The sequence below is a fragment of the Hypanus sabinus genome, chromosome 9 (genome assembly GCF_030144855.1).
Source record: "Hypanus sabinus isolate sHypSab1 chromosome 9, sHypSab1.hap1, whole genome shotgun sequence".
In the NCBI taxonomy this organism is placed as follows: Eukaryota; Metazoa; Chordata; class Chondrichthyes; order Myliobatiformes; family Dasyatidae; genus Hypanus; species Hypanus sabinus.
The window spans coordinates 88576187-88595843 of NC_082714.1; the positions used below are offsets into that span (position 1 = coordinate 88576187).

At 53.0% G+C, this 19657-nt stretch overlaps 1 protein-coding gene across 4 annotated transcripts in view; it reads right to left on the bottom strand.

Moving 5' to 3' along the window:
- Window positions 1-590: 590 nt before the first annotated feature.
- otud7b (OTU deubiquitinase 7B) overlaps window positions 591-19657 on the bottom strand; it is a 33058-nt gene continuing 13991 nt past the window's right edge. For 3 of the 4 annotated variants that reach the window (XM_059980102.1, XM_059980099.1, XM_059980101.1), the window contains 10 exons: window positions 15364-15579; window positions 14989-15090; window positions 14748-14875; window positions 13540-13652; window positions 12116-12151; window positions 11505-11632; window positions 9937-10086; window positions 8752-8866; window positions 7008-7092; window positions 591-2277 (listed from right to left, as the gene is read on the bottom strand). In XM_059980102.1, the coding sequence (XP_059836085.1) occupies window positions 1312-2277; window positions 7008-7092; window positions 8752-8866; window positions 9937-10086; window positions 11505-11632; window positions 12116-12151; window positions 13540-13652; window positions 14748-14875; window positions 14989-15090; window positions 15364-15579 (2039 nt within the window). In that variant the 3' untranslated portion in view covers window positions 591-1311. The remainder of the gene's footprint in view (window positions 2278-7007; window positions 7093-8751; window positions 8867-9936; window positions 10087-11504; window positions 11633-12115; window positions 12152-13539; window positions 13653-14747; window positions 14876-14988; window positions 15091-15363; window positions 15580-19657) is intronic. The other variant, XM_059980103.1, reaches the window with a different exon arrangement.

The following is a 19657-nucleotide window of genomic DNA, read 5'->3' on the forward strand; positions in this document are numbered from 1 at the left end:
GGGAGGGCCAGCAAGGACTGAGATGCCCATCTGAGTAATTAAAATTTATTAACTTTATACAGTGACAATATACAGTTCTCGTCAGGGCAACTAGATAGGGAATCTTTCACTCTCTCAAATACCCCGCATTCCCTCCCCATGGTTACAGAGAAATCCTCACCATTCACCCGGTTCTAGAAGCAGTGAGAATTTGGGACAGAGGCAGAGGAAATCCCAGGATATTTATACCCTCTTATCCTGGTGGCTCCGCCCCTCTCACCACTCAATCACTATCCACGCCCCCCCCCCCCCCCCCCAGGCAGGAACATCCCCCCTCCCCCAATACACACAAGTCACTAAATCTGCAAAGTTTAAATAAAACTTCAACTGTTTGTTTGAGGGGCCCTCCCACGTCAGGAGTGAGGTTAACACTCACCAACCGTGCGGCGCTCCCTCGATGCTGACAGTGATTGTACGGTGCTCCCTCAGTACTGCCAATACTGAAAGTGCGGTGCTTCCTTGGGTCTGGCTCGCACCAGCCACGCGCTCCCTCATACCAGCCAACACATGTGTGCTGCTCCTTCCGACCACCTGCCCCCGACCGGGAGCTCCCTCAGTACTGCCAATGCGCCGCTCCCTCCAACTCCCCACCCTACCACCACTAAACACTCCCTCTGTACTGCCCCCGCAGTGCTTTCTCCCAAGAGTCCAGTTGAATTCGGAACCACGACGGGGAGCGGAGCTCCTTGCAGCGGTCGTGGGGACAGGCTCTGTACCATGACGGGGCTGGGGGTATTTACTCAGACACCGACTGCCACCCGTGCTCTGACAAACCGCAACAGCTGTTTCACACCAAGGCAATGCTGGAAGTCCAAAGGCCTTTGGTGGGGGAGTGTGGAGATTCAGGGTGGTTGGGGAAGGGGCAGAGGTGGGAGAAATTAGCCCAGCTGGCAGCAACACAGGATGGCAGTCAGCGGACAGAGGGGGTGAAAGGAGGGAGTGGGAGGGAAAAGAAGGGAAGCTGGGATGCTGAGAGATCGGAGGTGAGAAGTCCAGAGAGCACAGGGAGCTCACTCCCTCTTGGACCTGTTATCCCTGGGGGGGGGGGGGGGGAAGCAGGAGTGGGCAGGAGCTGTGAATTAACCTCTCTCATACCTAGTCACCCATCGCTGCTCAAATGCCAACTGGCGGGGTGGAGAAGGAGGGGTGTGGGCGGGGGACTCCTCACTGCTGCTGGGGATTTTCTGCCGTACCCTGCTCCACGGCTCTCACGACTGCTGGGGACACGCTGGGCCAGGGCGGGACACCTCCAGGTTGGGACTCCCCCACTGCTCAGAGCTGGTGGGACAGGCTGTCCCGCTCCCTCCGGCGCAACTCATCGCGGTAGCAGCAGGAGCAGTAATTGCCCGTCTCTGGGTGCCCGTAGAAGGTGCAGTTGGCCTGCCGGCACTTGGTCTGGTGGACCGGAGGCTGGGCTGGGCAGGGGGCCGCTTCCCCCGGCCTGTCCCCCACCACCTCCCCGTCCTCCCCCTCTGTCCCGCCCTCCAGCGCCCTGCCCCGCTCCCGGCAGGGTCTGGACCCTCCCGCCAGCTGTCTCCGGGTCTCCTGGGCTCCGGGCCCTATCACGGTTGGCCTGGGAATGCTCAGTAGGCCCGGGGGGCGGGCCGAGAGCCTGGAGGCCAGCTGGCTGGTCGGAGAGCCCGGGGCCGTGGCCGGGGAGAGGCCCACTCCTTCTGCGATGTCGGCCTCCTCCCTGGCTGCCTCCTGCTCAGCCAGGAAGCGGCCCTCGGCGTCACTCAGGTACCGCTGGATCATCTCCTCCTGGAAGGGGTGCCGGTGACTGGCGCTCAGCAGGCCGGTCAGGATGAACTTGCGCTCGCCTTGCATGGCGGCCCGCAGGATGCTGAGGCTCAGCTGGACATCACTGGTGCAGGGACCGCTCTCTGTCCCCGTCCCGGATCCTGGGGGCGAGCCTTCCTTCCCACCCGCCTTCTGACCCTTCAGCGAGCCTTTCTTCCGGGCCTTGTCCTGGCCCCCCTTGCCGTGCATGAAGCCCATGTTGCGGCGTAACTTGCTGCCCAGGCTCTTGCCAAAGCTGCCCAGCTTGTTGGCCACCGACTCGGCCCTCCTGGTTTCCTTGTCCCGGCGGCACTTGTCCCGGCCCCCTCCTCCTCCGCTGCTGCCGCCGTTCGAACCGCTGCCCACTGATTCCTTGTCGGATTCCCGGTCAGACTCTGCCACCGATCGGCTATCGTCGCCTCCCGAGGCGCTGGGCGATTCTGGCTGAGCCAGGGGTGCCTGCAGGGCAAGGTGTGCAGAAGTAAGACGGGCTGGTCAACATCGGGTGAGGCAAGCAGAATGGTCAGGGCTGGAAGGTGGTGGGTGTGCAGGGGCTGGGGTTGGGGAATAGTGGGGAGTGCTGAATGGCTAGGACTGTGTGAAGCCTGGACTTGAAGGGCAGTCGCCTGAGGTACAAGGTGAGGCTGTGTCGCCTGGAGCTTTATTCCCTGGGGCATGGGAGACTGTGGGGTGACCCAGATGGCGTCCAGTACATGGAAAATGGCTGAGGTAGGTACATTAATAGCATTTAACAGGTATTCACACAAGTACATCTGTCTCTCTGCCCACGACACCACTGCCATTTAGGACAGCAATGAAGGCCCTCCATCTCTGACAATGCTCAGGGCTTCCTTCATCATGGTCAGCAGCTTCGTCTCAGTTTTCACAACTGTCAGCCACACAAGTCCCACTGGAGACCCAGGAGCATCATCACACTCAGATGTAGGAGGATTCATCACAAATCTGTTCCACCAGTCAGGGTTGTTAGCCCTGAGCTGAACCCCTGAACCTGGAGGATGGGTGGACCACTCTTAGTCTGGCATGGGTGACCCTCCCAAGAGCCAAAGCATAAAGCCCTGACTCCAGCCAACATAACCTTGTCATTGGGTTTGGAGGCTTGTCCTTTCGGAGACGTACAAGTACATGATAGAAATAATGGGCCAAACATGGGCAAAAAGATCCGTCATCATGAGATGAAAGTCTTCCTAGGGAGGGGGTGCTGAAAGCAAGAAGGCAAAGGATTCAGGGCAGAGGTGAGAGATTTATAAGGGACATCAGGGGCAGATTTTCATGCAAAGACTGATACATGTTTGGAATGAGGTCCCGTCTTAGCCCACATCTCTCTAAATTGTTCATGTACTTGTCCAAATGTCTTTTTAATGTTGTACCTGTACCCATCTCTACCACTTCCTCTGGCAACACATTTGGTCTTTTGAGGAGAAAAGTTGGGCCTCAAGTCTCTTTTAAACTATTTCCTCCTCTCACCCTTAACCTATGCCCTTTGGTTTTATATCCCCCCGCTCCCTGGGTGGGGGAGAGAGAAGATATTACCAAACACTCGGATGTCACAACAGCATTCAGAGTTCAATTCTAGCATTGCTGTCTGGAAGGAATTTGTACATCCTCTCCCGTGACCGCATGGGTTTCCTCCAAAGACGTACCAGTTAGTAGGTTAACAGGTCATTGTAAATTCTCCCGTGATTAGGAGGGTTAACTGGGGCTCACTGTGCTGGAAGAGCCAGTTTGACGCTGTCTCTCTAAATCACTGTGGGTGTGTGGCTCAGGTTCAAGGACAGAAAGTGGACTGGGATCGGTCCGGGCTGAGGTTGTGATCCCAACACGGGGTAGGTGGAAGGCAAAAGTGAGAGAGTGCAGGGCTCCAGGACCGGAGAGATGGGATCGGCCTGATCACAACATGGTGCAGGTGGAAGTGGAAAGAGAGCACAGGGCTCCAGGGCCGGGGGGACTGGAATCGGTCTGATCACAACACAGTGTAGTTGGAAGGAGTGGAGGAGGTTAAAGTGAGAGAGTACAGGCTCCAGGCCCAGGGGACTGGGATCAGTCTGATCACAACACAGTGTAGGTGGAAGGGGAAAGTGAGAGTGCAGGGCTCCAGGGCTGGGGGACCGGAATCGGTCTGATCACAACACGGTGTAGGTGGAAGGGGAAAGTGAGAGAGCACAGGCTCCAGGGCTGGGGGACTGGGATCAGTCTGATCACAACACGGTGCAGGTGGAAGGGGTGCAGGAGGTTAAAGTGAGAGAGTGCAGGGCTCCAGGGCCGGGGGACTGGGATCGGTCTGATCACAACACAGTGTAGGTGGAAGGGGAAAGAGAGAGAGCACAGGCTCCATGGCCAGGGGGCTGGGATCGGTCTGATCACAACACGGTGTAGGTGGAAGGGGAAAGTGAGAGAGCACAGGGCTCCAGGGCCGGGGGACTGGAATCGGTCTGATCACAACACGGTGTAGGTGGAAGGGGTGGAGTAGGTTAAAGTGAGAGAGTGCAGGGCTCCAGGGCCGGGGGACTGGGATCGGTCTGATCACAACATGGTGTAGGTGGAAGGGGTGGAGGAGGTTAAAGTGAAAGAGCACAGGGCTCCAGGGCCGAGGGACTGGAATTGGTCTGATCACAACACGGTGTAGGTGGAAGGGGAAAGTGAGAGAGCACAGGCTCCAGGGCCAGGGGGACTGGGATCGGTCTGATCACAACACAGTGTAGGTGGAAGGGGAAAGTGAGAGAGCACAGGGCTCAAGGGCCGGGGGACTGGAATCGGTCTGATCACAACACGGTATAGGTGGAAGGGGAAAGTGAGAGAGCACAGGCTCCAGGGCTGGGGGACTGGGATCGGTCTGATCACAACACGGTGCAGGTGGAAGGGGTGGAGGAGGTTAAAGTGAGAGAGCACAGGCTCCAGGGCCGGGGGACTGGAATCGGTCTGATCACAACACGGTGTAGGTGGAAGGGGAAAGTGAGAGAGCACAGGCTCCAGGGCCTGGGGACTGGGATCGGTCTGATCACAACACGGTGTAGGTGGAAGGGGTGGAGGAGGTTAAAGTGAGAGAGCGCAGGCTCCATGGCCAGGGGGCTGGGATCGGTCTGATCACAACACGGTGTAGGTGGAAGGGGAAAGTGTGAGAGCACAGGGCTCCAGGGCCGGGGGACTGGAATCGGTCTGATCACAACACGGTGTAGGTGGAAGGGGAAAGTGAGAGAGCACAGGCTCCAGGGCCTGGGGACTGGGATCGGTCTGATCACAACACGGTGTAGGTGGAAGGGGAAAGTGTGAGAGCACAGGGCTCCAGGGCCGGGGGACTGGAATCGGTCTTATCACAACACGGTGTAGGTGGAAGGGGAAAGTGAGAGAGCACAGGCTCCACGGCCTGGGGACTGGGATCGGTCTGATCACAACATGGTGTAGGTGGAAGGGGAAAGTGAGAGAGCACAGGCTCCAGGGCCTGGGGACTGGGATCGGTCTGATCACAACACGGTGTAGGTGGAAGGGGTGGAGTAGGTTAAAGTGAGAGAGTGCAGGCTCCAGGCCCGGGGGACTGGGATTGGTCTGATCACAACACGGTGTAGGTAGAAGGGGAAAGTGAGAGGCTCCAGGGCCGGGGGACTGGGATCGGTCTGATCACAACACGGTGTAGGTGGAAGGGGTGGAGTAGGTTAAAGTGAGAGAGTGCAGGGCTCCAGGGCCGGGGGACTGGGATCGGTCTGATCACAACACGGTGTAGGTGGAAGGGGAAAGTGAGAGAGCACAGGGCTCCAGGGCCTGGGGACTGGGATCGGTCTGATCACAACACGGTGTAGGTGGAAGGGGAAAGTGAGAGAGCACAGGCTCCAGGGCCTGGGGACTGGGATCGGTCTGATCACAACACGGTGCAGGTGGAAGGGGTGGAGGAGGTTAAAGTGAGAGAGCACAGGCTCCAAGGCCGGGGGACTGGAATCGGTCTGATCACAATACGGTGTAGGTGGAAGGGGAAAGTGAGAGAGCACAGGCTCCAGGGCCGGGGGACTGGGATCGGTCTGATCACAACACAGTGTAGGTGGAAGGGAAAAGAGAGAGAGCGCAGGCTCCATGGCCAGGGGGCTGGGATCGGTCTGATCACAACACGGTGTAGGTGGAAGGGGAAAGTGTGAGAGCACAGGGCTCCAGGGCCGGGGGACTGGAATCGGTCTGATCACAACACAGTGTAGGTGGAAGGGGAAAGTGAGAGAGCACATGGCTCCGTGGCCAGGGGGCTGGGATCGGTCTGATCACAACACGGTGTAGGTGGAAGGGGAAAGTGTGAGAGCACAGGGCTCCAGGGCAGGGGGACTGGAATCGGTCTGATCACAACACGGTGTAGGTGGAAGGGGAAAGTGAGAGAGCACAGGGCTCCAGGGCCTGGGGACTGGGATCGGTCTGATCACAACACGGTGTAGGTGGAAGGGGTGGAGGAGGTTAAAGTGAGAGAGCGCAGGCTCCATGGCCAGGGGGCTGGGATCGGTCTGATCACAACACGGTGTAGGTGGAAGGGGAAAGTGTGAGAGCACAGGGCTCCAGGGCCGGGGGACTGGAATCGGTCTGATCACAACACGGTGTAGGTGGAAGGGGAAAGTGAGAGAGCACAGGCTCCAGGGCCTGGGGACTGGGATCGGTCTGATCACAACACGGTGTAGGTGGAAGGGGTGGAGTAGGTTAAAGTGAGAGAGTGCAGGGCTCCAGGGCCAGGGGACTGGGATCGGTCTGATCACAACATGGTGTAGGTGGAAGGGGTGGAGGAGGTTAAAGTGAGAGAGCACAGGCTCCAGGGCCGGGGGACTGGAATCGGTCTGATCACAACACGGTGTAGGTGGAAGGGGAAAGAGAGAGAGCACAGGCTCCAGGGCCGGGGGACTGGGATCGGTCTGATCACAACACGGTGTAGGTGGAAGGGGAAAGAGAGAGAGCACAGGCTCCAGGGCCGGGGGACTGGGATCGGTCTGATCACAACACGGTGTAGGTGGAAGGGGAAAGAGAGAGAGCACAGGCTCCAGGGCCTGGGGTTGGGATTGGTCTGATCACAACACGGTGTAGATGGAAGGGGAAAGTGAGAGAGCACAGGCTCCAGGGCCGGGGGTCTGGGATCGGCCTGATCACAACACGGTGTAGGTGGAAGGGGTGGAGGAGGTTAAAGTGAGAGAGTGCAGGCTCCAGGGCCTTACCCGAGGCTCGCAGGCCACCTGTATCCAGGTCACGTTCATGTAGGAGTGTAGCAAATGCAACTTCGCCTCCAGGGAAACCGTCACACTGAGGAACAGAAAACAGGGCGGCCGTTACACAGCAACAGTCTCCCCCCCACCTTGCAAATACCCCCTCTCTTACTGCCCCTGTCCTGTGATGGGGAGGAAAACCCCATTCCCCCACTGCTCCCGCCCCTTTGGGATCAGCAGGAACACCTCAGCCCCTTTACAGAACAAACCCTTTAAGGAACTCTCCAAACTAAGAGTTAAGAATCTGTTTCTGACTGGGGATTAACTCAGAAATTAAGTTGTGCAAAGGGACGTGGGAGTCTTAGTGCACGATTCCCCAAAGGTTAATTTGCAGGTTGAGTGTGTGGTGAGGAAGGCAAATGTAATGTTAGCATTCATTTTGAGAGGACTAGAATATACAAGCAAGGATCTAAGTGACCACGATTGGAGAATTCTGAGCAATTTGAGCCCCGTATCGAAAAAAGGATGTGTTGGAATTCGAGTGGGTGCAGTGGAGTTTCACAAGAATGAAAGAAACATAGAAAACCTACAGCACAATACCAGAAATTACCAGGCCTACCTACAGCCCTCTATTTTATTAAGTGTTAATGTATTTGATAACTCTGGGCCTGTACTTGCTGGAGTTTAGAAGAACGAGGGGAGAATCTCATGGAATACCGAAAGGCTTGGGGAGAGTGGACATGGAGAGGATGTTGCTAATACTGAGAGAGTCTCTATCCTGACAACACAGCCTCAGAATAGAAAGACATTCCTTTAGAACAGAGATGAGGAGGAATTTCTTTAGCCACAGGGTGGTGAATCTGTGGAATTCATTGCGACAGCCGCTGTGGTGGCCAGGTGATATATTTAAAGGGAGGCTGATAGGCTCTTAATTAATCAGGGCATCAAAGGTTACGGGGAGAAGATGGAAGAATGGGCTTGAGGGGGAAAATAAATAAGCCATGATGGAATGGCAGAGATGGGCCGAATATCTCGTCTCCTAGGTCATATGGGAAAGAACAAAGGCACCAAATCTACAACTGTTCATAAGATCATAGACAATCTCGCCTCCCATGACCCTCCATCCCCTCATCCATATGTAGTCTATCCAGCCCCACTTTGAAGGCATACAAAGGCTCCCAGCCTCTTCCGCATCCCTGAGGCAAAGATGTTGTCCCACGTCTCCTTCTTAAAAGGGCCTGCTGTACTCTAAAATCCAGTATCGCTGAACACCTCCCACCTCCATAAGGCATAGGAGTAGAATTAGACCTTTCAATGAGATCAACCTCACTCTTTCAAAATCCAGCAAGTACAGGCCAGAGCCAGCCAACAATCTGCAGAAATTAACCATTTCATTCCGGGATTGTGGAGGAGGAGGAGGAGTGTCGAGGGTGGAGGGTCTATCACTGGATCTCGTGCCAAGATGCGAGAGAAACTGGAGCCACAGAGTCGGCTGAGATTGGAATCTGGAGTGAGACATAATCTGCTGGAGGAATTCAGCAAGCCGAGCAGCGTCTGAGGGGGGTGTCGACAGCTCTGCATACGGTTTGCGGCTCCAGATGTTACAGAGTAGGGGCTGTTGAACTGCAACAGCCACATCCCAGCACAGCTCTGCCCCCAGAACCAGGATGTTGCACTGGGAAGGGGCACCAGTTGGCAGATGGAACGGCGGTCTGGCAGAGGGAGAACGGAGCGCTGCCTCGGTCCAGGGACATACCTGGCCAGCCGGACTTCATCGTTGTCGTCCCGCCCCCACTCCCAATCCTTCCCTGGGTCCACGGCGAAGTGAACTGGAAGCAAGTTGTGTTCAGAATCAGTCAGGGGGATGACGGCTAGAGGACAGGGGAAGAGGGAGAGAGCAAGGGGACGGGGAAAGAGGTTAGAAACTTTATCAAAATAAATTATTCACAAAATTAAACCATTCAATGTCTTTTCATTTTTTGATGCTTTAAGGAGTGTTCTATTACATTCCTGCTTCATTAAGGCTGTAATAGCCTGTGGGGAGGGGAGGTGTTATGGAGATCTACTATCTATTAAATGTTCCCAATGCTCTGTGTCTCAAATTGCCTCTGCCAGCCTAGTCCAGCTCCGGGTCTTCACATGTGGTTTAGCTACTAAGCCCAGCGGAACCATTTCTACCGCCAGAAGGGGCAAAGGTGGATTTCTGGCGCCTTATAATCAGTTGCTTCAGGCAAATGGGGCTCATCAGCCGTGGCTGGCAGCTCATCTGGAAGGAAAACTCTGATCCCAAACCTCCGCTGCTTTGCGGCTACATCCGGTCATGAGGAGATAATCTTGAGGAAAATCTGGAGCTGGAGTCCCCAAGGCAGTCCAACTTTGAGCTCAATGCTGACTGGTAACTCCTGCGATTTGGTGAAAAAATATTAGCCTCTGCTGTGGGCGGGGCTGCTGCGTGGGCTCGCCATATCGGACTGCCCTGGTTGCATATCACATAGGCCACTTCAATTGACCAATGGAGGCCATCACTATTACATTCTTTACAACCAAGAGGACCGTTGGCACCCATTGCACATCACTACAATAATTCAGGGGCTCACTGGCCCCTCCCTGTCCAGGAGCAGTGCGTCCCTCAGCACGTACCCCTGCAGCCTGGAATGTGCTGGTCAACAGCGTTCCTCTATGGTCCTTACAGACCAGACAGCATCTTTCACCGAGGTTAGACACCGCTGCCACATACAGACCCTGGCACTTTCAAAATTTCAGTCTAATCGCCCACACTAATTTGTTCACAATTTCATCGTTACACCTGCCATCTTTCGTTTGGCTATCTGAAGCTCCAGACCGGTTTGGTTGGACGCTCATGGTCAGCACGAGACTCTGGGTGGCACCCTGCGCTCCCCCAGTGGGCAGGGCTGGATCAGGACAATTCGCCAGTGGATACCTTGCTCTTTGTTGGGATCTTGCTGCTCCATGGAGACCAGGGCGGAGAAGTGGGCCTGATCGTAGGCCAGCACGAGGGGTAAATGGTGACACTTGCTTGCTGGGATCTCCAGAGGCAGGTAAATGCCACCAAACGGAATCGGGGCAAAGGCTGTAACGAACACAGGCATTGACGGTTAGTGACTGGCGGTGCAACTACCAAGAGCCCCTAAGATCAGCCCAGCTCCACAAAGCCCAACTTACCTCCCCAGATTCCCCACCTACCAAAACAACCCCAGCCACATAGAAAGTGCCTTCTATAGCAAGAGAGTCAATTTCCGGGAGGGAAGAGAACGTGGAGGGAGCTTCACTCTGTGTCTGATGGGATGGCGTGGAGGGAGTTTCACCCTGTGTCTGATCCCGGGAGTATGTGATGGGATGGTGTGGAGGGAGTTTAACTCTGTGTCTGACCTCGGGAGCGTGTGATGGGACAGTGTAGAGGGAGTTTCACTCTGTGTCTGACCCCGGGAGTGTGTGATGGGACAGTGTAGAGGGAGCTTCACTCTGTGTCTGACCCTGTGAGTGTGTGATGGGACAGTGTAGAGGGAGCTTCACTCTGTGTCTGACCCCGGGAGTGTGTGATGGGACGGTGTGGAGGGAGTTTCACTCTGTGTCTGACCCCGGGAGTATGTGATGGGACAGTGTGGAGGGAGCTTCACTCTGTGTCTGACCCCGGGAGTGTGTGATGGGAAGGTGTGGACGGAGTTTCACTCTGTGTCTGATCCCGGGAGTGTGTGATGGGACGGTGTGGACAGAGTTTCACTCTGTGTCTGACCCCGGGAGTGTGTGATGGGACAGTGTGAAGGGAGTTTCACTCTGTGTCTGACCCCTGGAGGGTGTGATGGAATGGTGTGGAGAGAGTTTCACTCTGTGTCTGACCCCGGTAGTGTGTGATGGGACGGTGTGGAGGGAGCTTCACTCTGTGTCTGACCCCGGGCGTGTGTGATGGGACAGTGTAGAGGGAGTTTCACTCTGTGTCTGACCCCGGGCGTGTGTGATGGGACGGTGCAGAGGGAGTTTCACTCTGTGTCTGACCCCGGGAGTGTGTGATGGGACGGTGTGGAGGGAGCTTCACTCTGTGTCTGACCCCGGGAGTATGTGATGGGACAGTGTGGAGGGAGCTTCACTCTGTGTCTGACCCCGGGAGTGTGTGATGGGAAGGTGTGGACGGAGTTTCACTCTGTGTCTGACCCCGGGAGTGTGTGATGGGACAGTGTGAAGGGAGTTTCACTCTGTGTCTGACCCCTGGAGGGTGTGATGGAATGGTGTGGAGAGAGTTTCACTCTGTGTCTGACCCCGGTAGTGTGTGATGGGACGGTGTGGAGGGAGCTTCACTCTGTGTCTGACCCCGGGCGTGTGTGATGGGACAGTGTAGAGGGAGTTTCACTCTGTGTCTGACCCCGGGCGTGTGTGATGGGACGGTGCAGAGGGAGTTTCACTCTGTGTCTGACCCCGGGAGTGTGTGATGGGACAGTGTAGAGGGAGCTTCACTCTGTGTTTGACCCCGGGACGGTGTGGAGGGAGCTTCACCTTCTCCACCCGAGTCTCTGAGCATGGTGTCTGCCACCACAACGATGGGTCTTCGCAACACATGTGCCAACACAAAGACGTGGAATTCCTCGAGACTCTCGTAGACAGGCTCTTCGCTGCTGTCCGCACTGTAACACATATACTCGAGTTAACACAGGTACTGGCATGGCCTTCATCTCGGTACAAGGAGATGGGATCCGGCCCACAGGTCCTATAGGACCACCCCATGCAGGAGACTATTCAGCATTCTGAGTTCTGCTAGCTCTCAGAAGAATCACTGCTTCTCTCTCTCAAGACCCTTTTACTTACACAAGGGCACAATCATAGAGGTCAGGATCAAACCCACTGTGCAATAAAACCGCCCATCTGCACCCTGTCTGCTCACAGCCTCCAGAGCAGAAGGAGGAAATCCTGCCTTCTCTGACCGGGCACCCTTGCTCCACTGGGACAGGGAGAGATCAAGGAGAATATCGCCCAAAGGTCTGGTACATCCCCAGCACTGTGTGCTTCACTGAAGGAGCAGCCAGGCGCTATGGTAAGGAAGGTTTGCTTGTTCTTTTTCTGAGCGGCGAGACAACGCAACGAAAACGATAACAAGGACACAGGCTCACCTGTTTAATGCAGGGAAGGTCGCCGTGGTCAGCCTCCTGCAAGAGGGAGGCACGAGTCAGCATCATCCCCTCCCCAAAATGCGGTTACCATAGCGGTCTCTGCCCTCCCTCAAAACACTTCCACCCCAGGTCCAAGGGATCTTTCCGTCACACACCATCTCCACCATCCCCCACATAACAACCCACTTATTGGATCCCTGTCACCCTCTCCATTCAGGACATGCTCTCTCCTCATTACTAACACCAGGAAGGAGGTACAGGAGCCTGAAGATCCACACTCAATGTTTTTGGAACAGCTTCTTCCCCTCTGCCATCAGATTTCTGAATGGTCCATGAACCCTATCTCACTATTTTGCTCCTTTTTAGTACTGCCTGGTTATTGTTTATCAGTGGGCACAGGATTGGAACCCGGTGTGGTCGCCTGCTTTTGTAGCCCATCCGTTTCATGGTTCGACATAGTAAACACAAAGTACACTGCAGATGCTGTGGTCAAATAACACCTACAAACAAGCTGGATGAACTCAGCAGGTTGGGCAGCATCTGTTGAGACGAGCAGACAATGTTTCAATGGATGCTGCCCGACCTGCTGACTTCACCCAGCTTGTTTGTACGTCATGGTTCGACATGTTGTGCATTCAGAGATGCTCGTCCGCACACCACCGTTGTTATTTGAGTTTCTGTTGCCTTCCTGTCAGCTTGAACCGGTCTGGCCATTCTCCCGAACTCTCTCACCAACAAAGCGTTTTCACCCACACTCACTGATTTTTTTTCATGTTTTGGACTTTCTCTATAAACTCTAGAGTCTGTTGTGTGTGAAAATCCCAGGAGATCAGCAGTTTCTGAGATACTCAAACCACCTCACCATAAAACCACTTAGATCACATTTCTTCCCCATTCTGATGTTTGGTCTGAACAACAAATGAACCTTTTGACCATGTCTGCATGCTTCTCTGCACTGAGCTGCTGCCACATGATTGGCTGATTAGATATTTGCATTAACGAGGTGTACAGGTGTAAAAATCATAATAACTGCCCACTGAGTGTATTTCTTATTGTATATTAGAGCAGATTTTACATCCGGCCTGTACTGCTGCTGTAAAACATCAAATTTCACCACCCAGGTCATTGAAAATAAACCTGATTCTTATTACCTCGACCACTCCCCAAAGATATCCCAGAAAAGGCAGGGAGGAGTCTGCACTCACACACCTCCTGGACACTGCTGCGATGGGAGGGATGGTCTCCAAGCTCACCTCCAGCTACCCCGGGACAGGATGGGAAGGGGCTGGAAGTTCAACCACTCTGCCCCTCTGCACCATTACCCCAGGGGAGTGAAGGAGTATGTGAGAGACCCTCCATTCTGGATGAGAGACGGTCCCTCTCAAGGCACCCACAGTACACAGCCTTATCCCCCAACTACCTACCCTGTACAGCCGTTGCCATTGCCGCTGTAGTGAACCCGGGGTTGGCTGGATGCCAGCTTGATCAGCTCATTCCACTCCTTCTGCCATTCCTCTTCTGTGTACACCAGGCCTGACTGTTGGGGTGGGGAGGAGGGGCAAAGACGCAGGTTTCAGAAGCAGAAACACACCGCAAGGTACAGAAAGGCCGGTGGGGGGTGGGGGGGGGGAACGGAAAGGGTTCATGGGTGGAATGGAAAGAATAAGACCATTCAGCCCATCAAGTCTGCTCCTTCATTCACTGATTATTTTTTATATACAGAGATATAGCACGGTAACTTCTGGCCCAATGAGATATGCCCCCAATTAAACCCATGGGATCAATTAACCTACAAACTCGTACATCTCTGGGAAGATGGGAAGAAACCAAAGCACTCAAAAGGAAACCCAGGTGGTTATGGGAAGAATGTACAAACTCCTTACAGACAGTGGTGCAAGTTGAACCTGGGTTGCTGGTGCTTTCAAATGATTGAGCCAACTGCTACTCTGACAATCTCTCTTACTTCTGTTTCTCCCTGTAACCTTCGACACTTTTACTAATTGAGAACCTATCAACCACCACATTAAACATACACAATGGCTCAAATTGTCGAGAATTACACAGATTCTCCTCCCTCTACATGAACCTCTAGCACATCTTATTTCTAAATTGCCTCTTAATAACCCTGTCCCCTCATTTGAAGCTCCCCCACCAGCAGAAATATCTCAGCATCTACCCTGTCTTCTCTAAGACACGGTGGTCATAAGGTTGTAAGAAAGTTTAGAAGGAGGAGGGGTCAACTCATGAAATTGCTCTCACGTCTTGGCAAGAGATCTCTGCCATCCACAGTTCCTTCTGCTCCGTAATTACAGGAATGAAAAGGTTAATGTCCGAGGGGTGTTTGATCACTCTGGACCTGTTCTCGCCATGAAAATGAGAAGGAATCTCTTGGATATTGAAAAGCCTTGATAGAATGGACATGGAGAGGATGCTTTCTGCAGTGGGACAGTCTAAGACCAGAGCGCACTGCCTCAGAATAGATGTGTCTTTAGAACAGAGATGAGGAGGAATTTCTTTACAGAGGGTGGTGAATCTGTGGAATTCTTTGCCACGGTTGGCTAGGGAGGCCAGGCCAGGCCACTGGGTGTATTTAAATTATGTTTTTGGGCCGGGGTAAAGTTACTGCGGTTACCTCTTTGTTTTGTTGTGTTTGCTGCCACCGCCACCGTCTCTTCAGTGCCTCCTTCTCTGCCCCTTTCCCCATGGTGGTGTACAGGGCTTTGCGCAGCATCAGGTCCCGGTCGTGGAACCCCCACATCCCTGCAAACAAAACAGCGGGTGATTACACATCCCGACCGGCGGGGTCGCTCAGGTGCTCCAGAGCTGGCTGGCGCGGACGTTGTGGTGGGGGTGAAGGAGGAAGGGCCACTCACCCAGGGAGGCGGCATGAAGCAGGCAGTTACCATCGCCGGTCGTGGCCAGAGGGAGAAGGCGCTGGCAGCCCGCGTCCACGTGTGCCCACCAGTTCAGCCGACCTGTGGGGACGGGCACAAGGGGTAGATAATCAAAGCAATAATGTCAGCACCCCCACTTCCGAACAGCCCAAAACATCTCATGAGTTGCCTCACCCTCCTCACCACTATCCACCTCCCACTCTATCATTCCCCCATTATTCCCTGCGCAGCCCCTCCCCATCTTCTCTGCCTCTCTTCAAAACCCCATCTCCCCCCCTCATAACTTCCAAACACCAGCAGAGCCGGGTGGTTTATGGAGGGGAAGAGAAGAGAGCCCAGTGGGGGTGTTCTTACCCGCCTGCTCGAGGGCCACCAGCATGCTCTGCTCGATGAGGTCGCGCTCGATGAAGCTACGGAACTGCTCGCGGTACACGGTCAGGTCGGGCAGCTGGAAGGTGCAGACAGGTGTCTCCAGCGAGTGCTCACTGCTGCCATTGCTGGACATGTGGGAGCGAGCCAGTGACACGATGCTCGAGCTGGCGTGCGAGATGCCCCGGGCCAGACGTTTCTCTGCATCGGATCAGAGACCGGGGTTACAGGGGGTAGGATACACCTCCTCTTCCTCCCATCCGCTCCCCTGCAGATCATTCACCTCAACCTTCCTTGCCATCTTCTTCACAGTCTCTCCTGCCTCTCATCGACCCCTCATAACCTTCACCCAGCTCAACTCCTAACTCTGCAACACCTTCCTTGTCCCTACTAGCCCCTTGGCCTCTCATAGTTCAAACTCAATGTATTATTAAAATGCAACCCTGAGATTTGTTTTCGTGTGGGCATTCACACCAAGTCCAAGAAACATAACAGCCAGTGGACAGAAGACACAAACTGTGCAAATATAAAATAAATAAACAATAAATATTAAGAACATGAGATGAAGGGTCCTTGAAAGTGAGTCCATGGGTTGTAGAATCAGTTCAGAGACAGAGCGAGTGAAGCTATCCCCTTCAGTTCAAGAACCTGATGGTTGAGGGGTTGAGAGTTCCTGATCCTGGTGGTGCGAGTCCTGAGGCTCCTGTACATTCTTCCTGATGGCAGCAGTGAGAAGAGAGCATGGTCTGGGTGGTGGGGGTCCTCGATGATGGATGCCACTTTCCTGCGACAGCACTCCGCGCAGATGTGCTCATTGGTGGGGAGGGCTGTACCCATGATGGACTGGGCCGTATCCACTACTTTTTGGAGGATTTTCGGTGCAAGTGGATTGGTGTTTCATGATGCAACCTGTCAATATATTCTCCACCGCACATCTATAGAAGGTTTTGTTCTGTTGGTTCCTGTGATCTGGGATGTTTTGAAGGAGTGCACGTTGCAAGTTTCTATCTGTTGAGAATTGCTTCCAAACGGTAAGTTGCATAGACCTTCAGCTTGTAACGTGAACAAAGTCACCAGAGAGAGTGACTGAAGCCAGTGGACATAACCTGGTTTACTAGCAGGCATAATACTGAGACACTTTCAGAGGAAGAGGCCTGCTCGACCCAATACATGCTGAAGATCAAAGGACAATTCTACAATGCTTCCTCTGAATGACACAGAACTTTCACACCCCTTTCTTCGCACCCACACTCTAGGCACCCAAAGTGAACGTTCATCAGCATTATCTGGTTTTTCAATAAACTGCTGTTTGCAGCTCTAGAAACCTATTGCCCAGGGCTGCATTTTAAATTCAATGTACAGTCCATGTTCAGGATGAAAAGTCCATAGGTAACAGTTTAGTGGTGGAGCAGGTGAGTTGAAGAGCCTGATGGTTGAAGGGAAATAACTGTTCCTGAACTTGGCGGTGTGGGTCCTGAGGCTCCTGTACCTTCTTCCTGATTGCAGCAGCGAGAACAAAGCATGACCTGGATAGAGGATCGTCTGTTCAAGGGCTTTGGTGTTTCCATACCAGGTTGTGATGCAGCCAGTCAATATACTCTCCGCTGCAGATCTATAGAACACACATCTCTGTCCTTGAACAGGCAACCGGCCCCTTATTTACAGAGGGTGTGCGATACAGTTTGGTGAAGGTCCTCTGGGTTAACTCCTGGGGTGGGGAGAGATCATCACTAAGGGTGGGACTCTCCTTAAGGAGGAGAGCATGTGTCCAACTGTAACATGTGTCTGAGGAGGCTTCTTTTTAATTAGCTCCCCCTCCTCATCTCCAAAGTTCTGGGCTTCATTTGGAAGGTAGGCGTTTATTGCCTGAGTGGGGATGAATCAACTCTTGCAACCACCCCCAGATGGGGAAGGTGCTCCCACACAGTCCTGGGGTGTTCCCAGAATTTAGACCCCAGCGAAGAAACGGCTGATATATATCTCTGAATGGTGAGTGCTTAGAAAGACACGAGATATAGGAGCAGGATTAGGGAAAATGATGCATCCAGTTTGCTCCACTTTTCCATCATGGCTGATTTTTTAATTTAATCCCACTAAACCCCATTCTCCTGCCTTCTCCCTTACTAATCAAGAACCTGTCAACTTCCACTTTAATGACTTGACCTCCACAGACGTCTGCGGCAATGAATTCCAAAGACTTAACACCCTTTGGCTAAAGAATTTCCTGATTTCTCTTTTAATGGGACATCCTTCTATTCTGAGGCTGTGCCCTCTGGTCCTAGAATATTGTAAACCTCCTCTCCACATCCACTTTTCAATATTTCATAAGCTTCAATGAGATTCCTACCCCCCCCCCCCCCAATTCTTCTGAACTTCAAGTCAAGTCACTTTTATTGTCATTTCGACCATAACTGCTGGTACAATACATAGTAAAAATGAGACAACGTTTTTCAGGACCATGGTGTTACATGACACAGTACAAAAACTAGACTGAAGTAGGTAAAAAAACAACACAGAGAAAGCTACACTAGACTACAGACCTACACTGGACTGCATAAAAAGCACAAAAACAGTGCAGGCATTACAATAAATAATAAACAGGACAGTAGGGCAAGGTGTCAGTCCAGGCTCTGGGTATGGAGGAGTCTGATAGCTTGGGGGAAGAAACTGTTACATAGTCTGGACGTGAGAGCCCGAATGCTTCGGAGCCTTTTTCCAGACGGCAGGAGGGAGAAGAGATTGTATGAGGAGTGCATAGGATCCTTTATAATGCTGTTTCCCTTGCGGATGCAGCGTGTAGTGTAAATGTACGTGATGGCAGGAATGTCAGTGAGTACAGTCCCAGAGCTGTCTGATGCTACTTAAACATTAACCTTTTCACTCCCGGGATCATTCTCCTCTGGACTCCAGCAATGCCAGCACACCCTTCTTAGATGAGGGGTGCAAAACTCCTCAGACTTCCAAGTGAAGTCTGACCAATTGGCTTATCAAGCCTTAGCCTCACATTCTTGCTCTTGCAATCCTAGTCCTCTCAAAATAAATTGCATTTGCCTTTCTTATCACTGACGCAACCTTTAGGAATCCTGCACAGACTCCCAAGTCCCTTTGCGCCTTAGATATTTGAATTTTCAGCCCATTTAGAAAATAGCCTCCGCTGTCATTCCCTCTACCGAAGTGCATGACCATACACTTCCCCACAACAAATTCCATCTGCCAATATTTTGCCCATTCTCTTAATCTGTCCAAGTCCTTCTGCAGACTCCCTGCTTCCTCAGTATTACATACCCCTCCCTCCTGTCTTTGTATTGCTTTCGATCCTGGCCATAAAGCCATAAAAGACAAAAGTCAATGATAATAAACCTGATTCTGCCACTTAGCAAGCCATGCCCAAATATTACCCAGGTCTTTACTGTGATTGGAGATTTACCCAAGCGGTGAATGGAACTGAATTTCATGCAGGCTTCAGCGAATATTCCAACCCGATGAAGGAAGGTTGGGCACAACTGAACCAGCAAATGTCTGGATCCAGGACCCTAACCCAAGGGGAGCTGCTTAGGGAACATCTCTTATCGTGGGGAAGGAGGGGCACACAAGTTCAGGCACAAAAAAAAGGGTATGCTTGTGAAACAAAATGCTAACTGGTACATCATCATCTGGTAATGGGCGAGGGCAATGCACAGAAAAGGCTGCAGAAAGTCATAAATTCAGTCAGCTCCATCATGGGCACTAACCTGCTCAGCATCGAGGACACCTTCAAAAGGTGATGCCTCAAAAAGATTGCACCTATGACCTCTTCTCATTGCTATTACCTGGCAAGTACACACAACTCAACATTTCAGGAAAAGTTTCTTTGCCTCCGCCATCAGATTTCTGAACGGACACTGAATCCTCACTAATGTTTTACCCCTCTTTTTGCATGGCTTTCTGCTTTTTAAAAAAATACATACTTATTATAAATTGTAGATTTTCTATTACATACTGCTGCACAAAACAGATTTCACAACATATCCCAGGTGATTCTGAATGGACAGGAATTTTCTTCTGACACCCAACACCCCAAAGCTGGGAATTCATTTAGGAGCGGGTCAGGGAGAGGGGAGAACAGGCAGCGGTGTGGAAGCAGGGGAAACAGCCTCACTGATTGATCAGGAGGGGATGATGCCTGTCCTAACGTCATACTCCTTAGTGAATGGGAAGAGCCACTACAAGCAGCAGAGGTGATATCAACAAATGCTCCCCCTCCCTCTCTCCCCCCACCGATCCTAAACCTGAAGCTTCA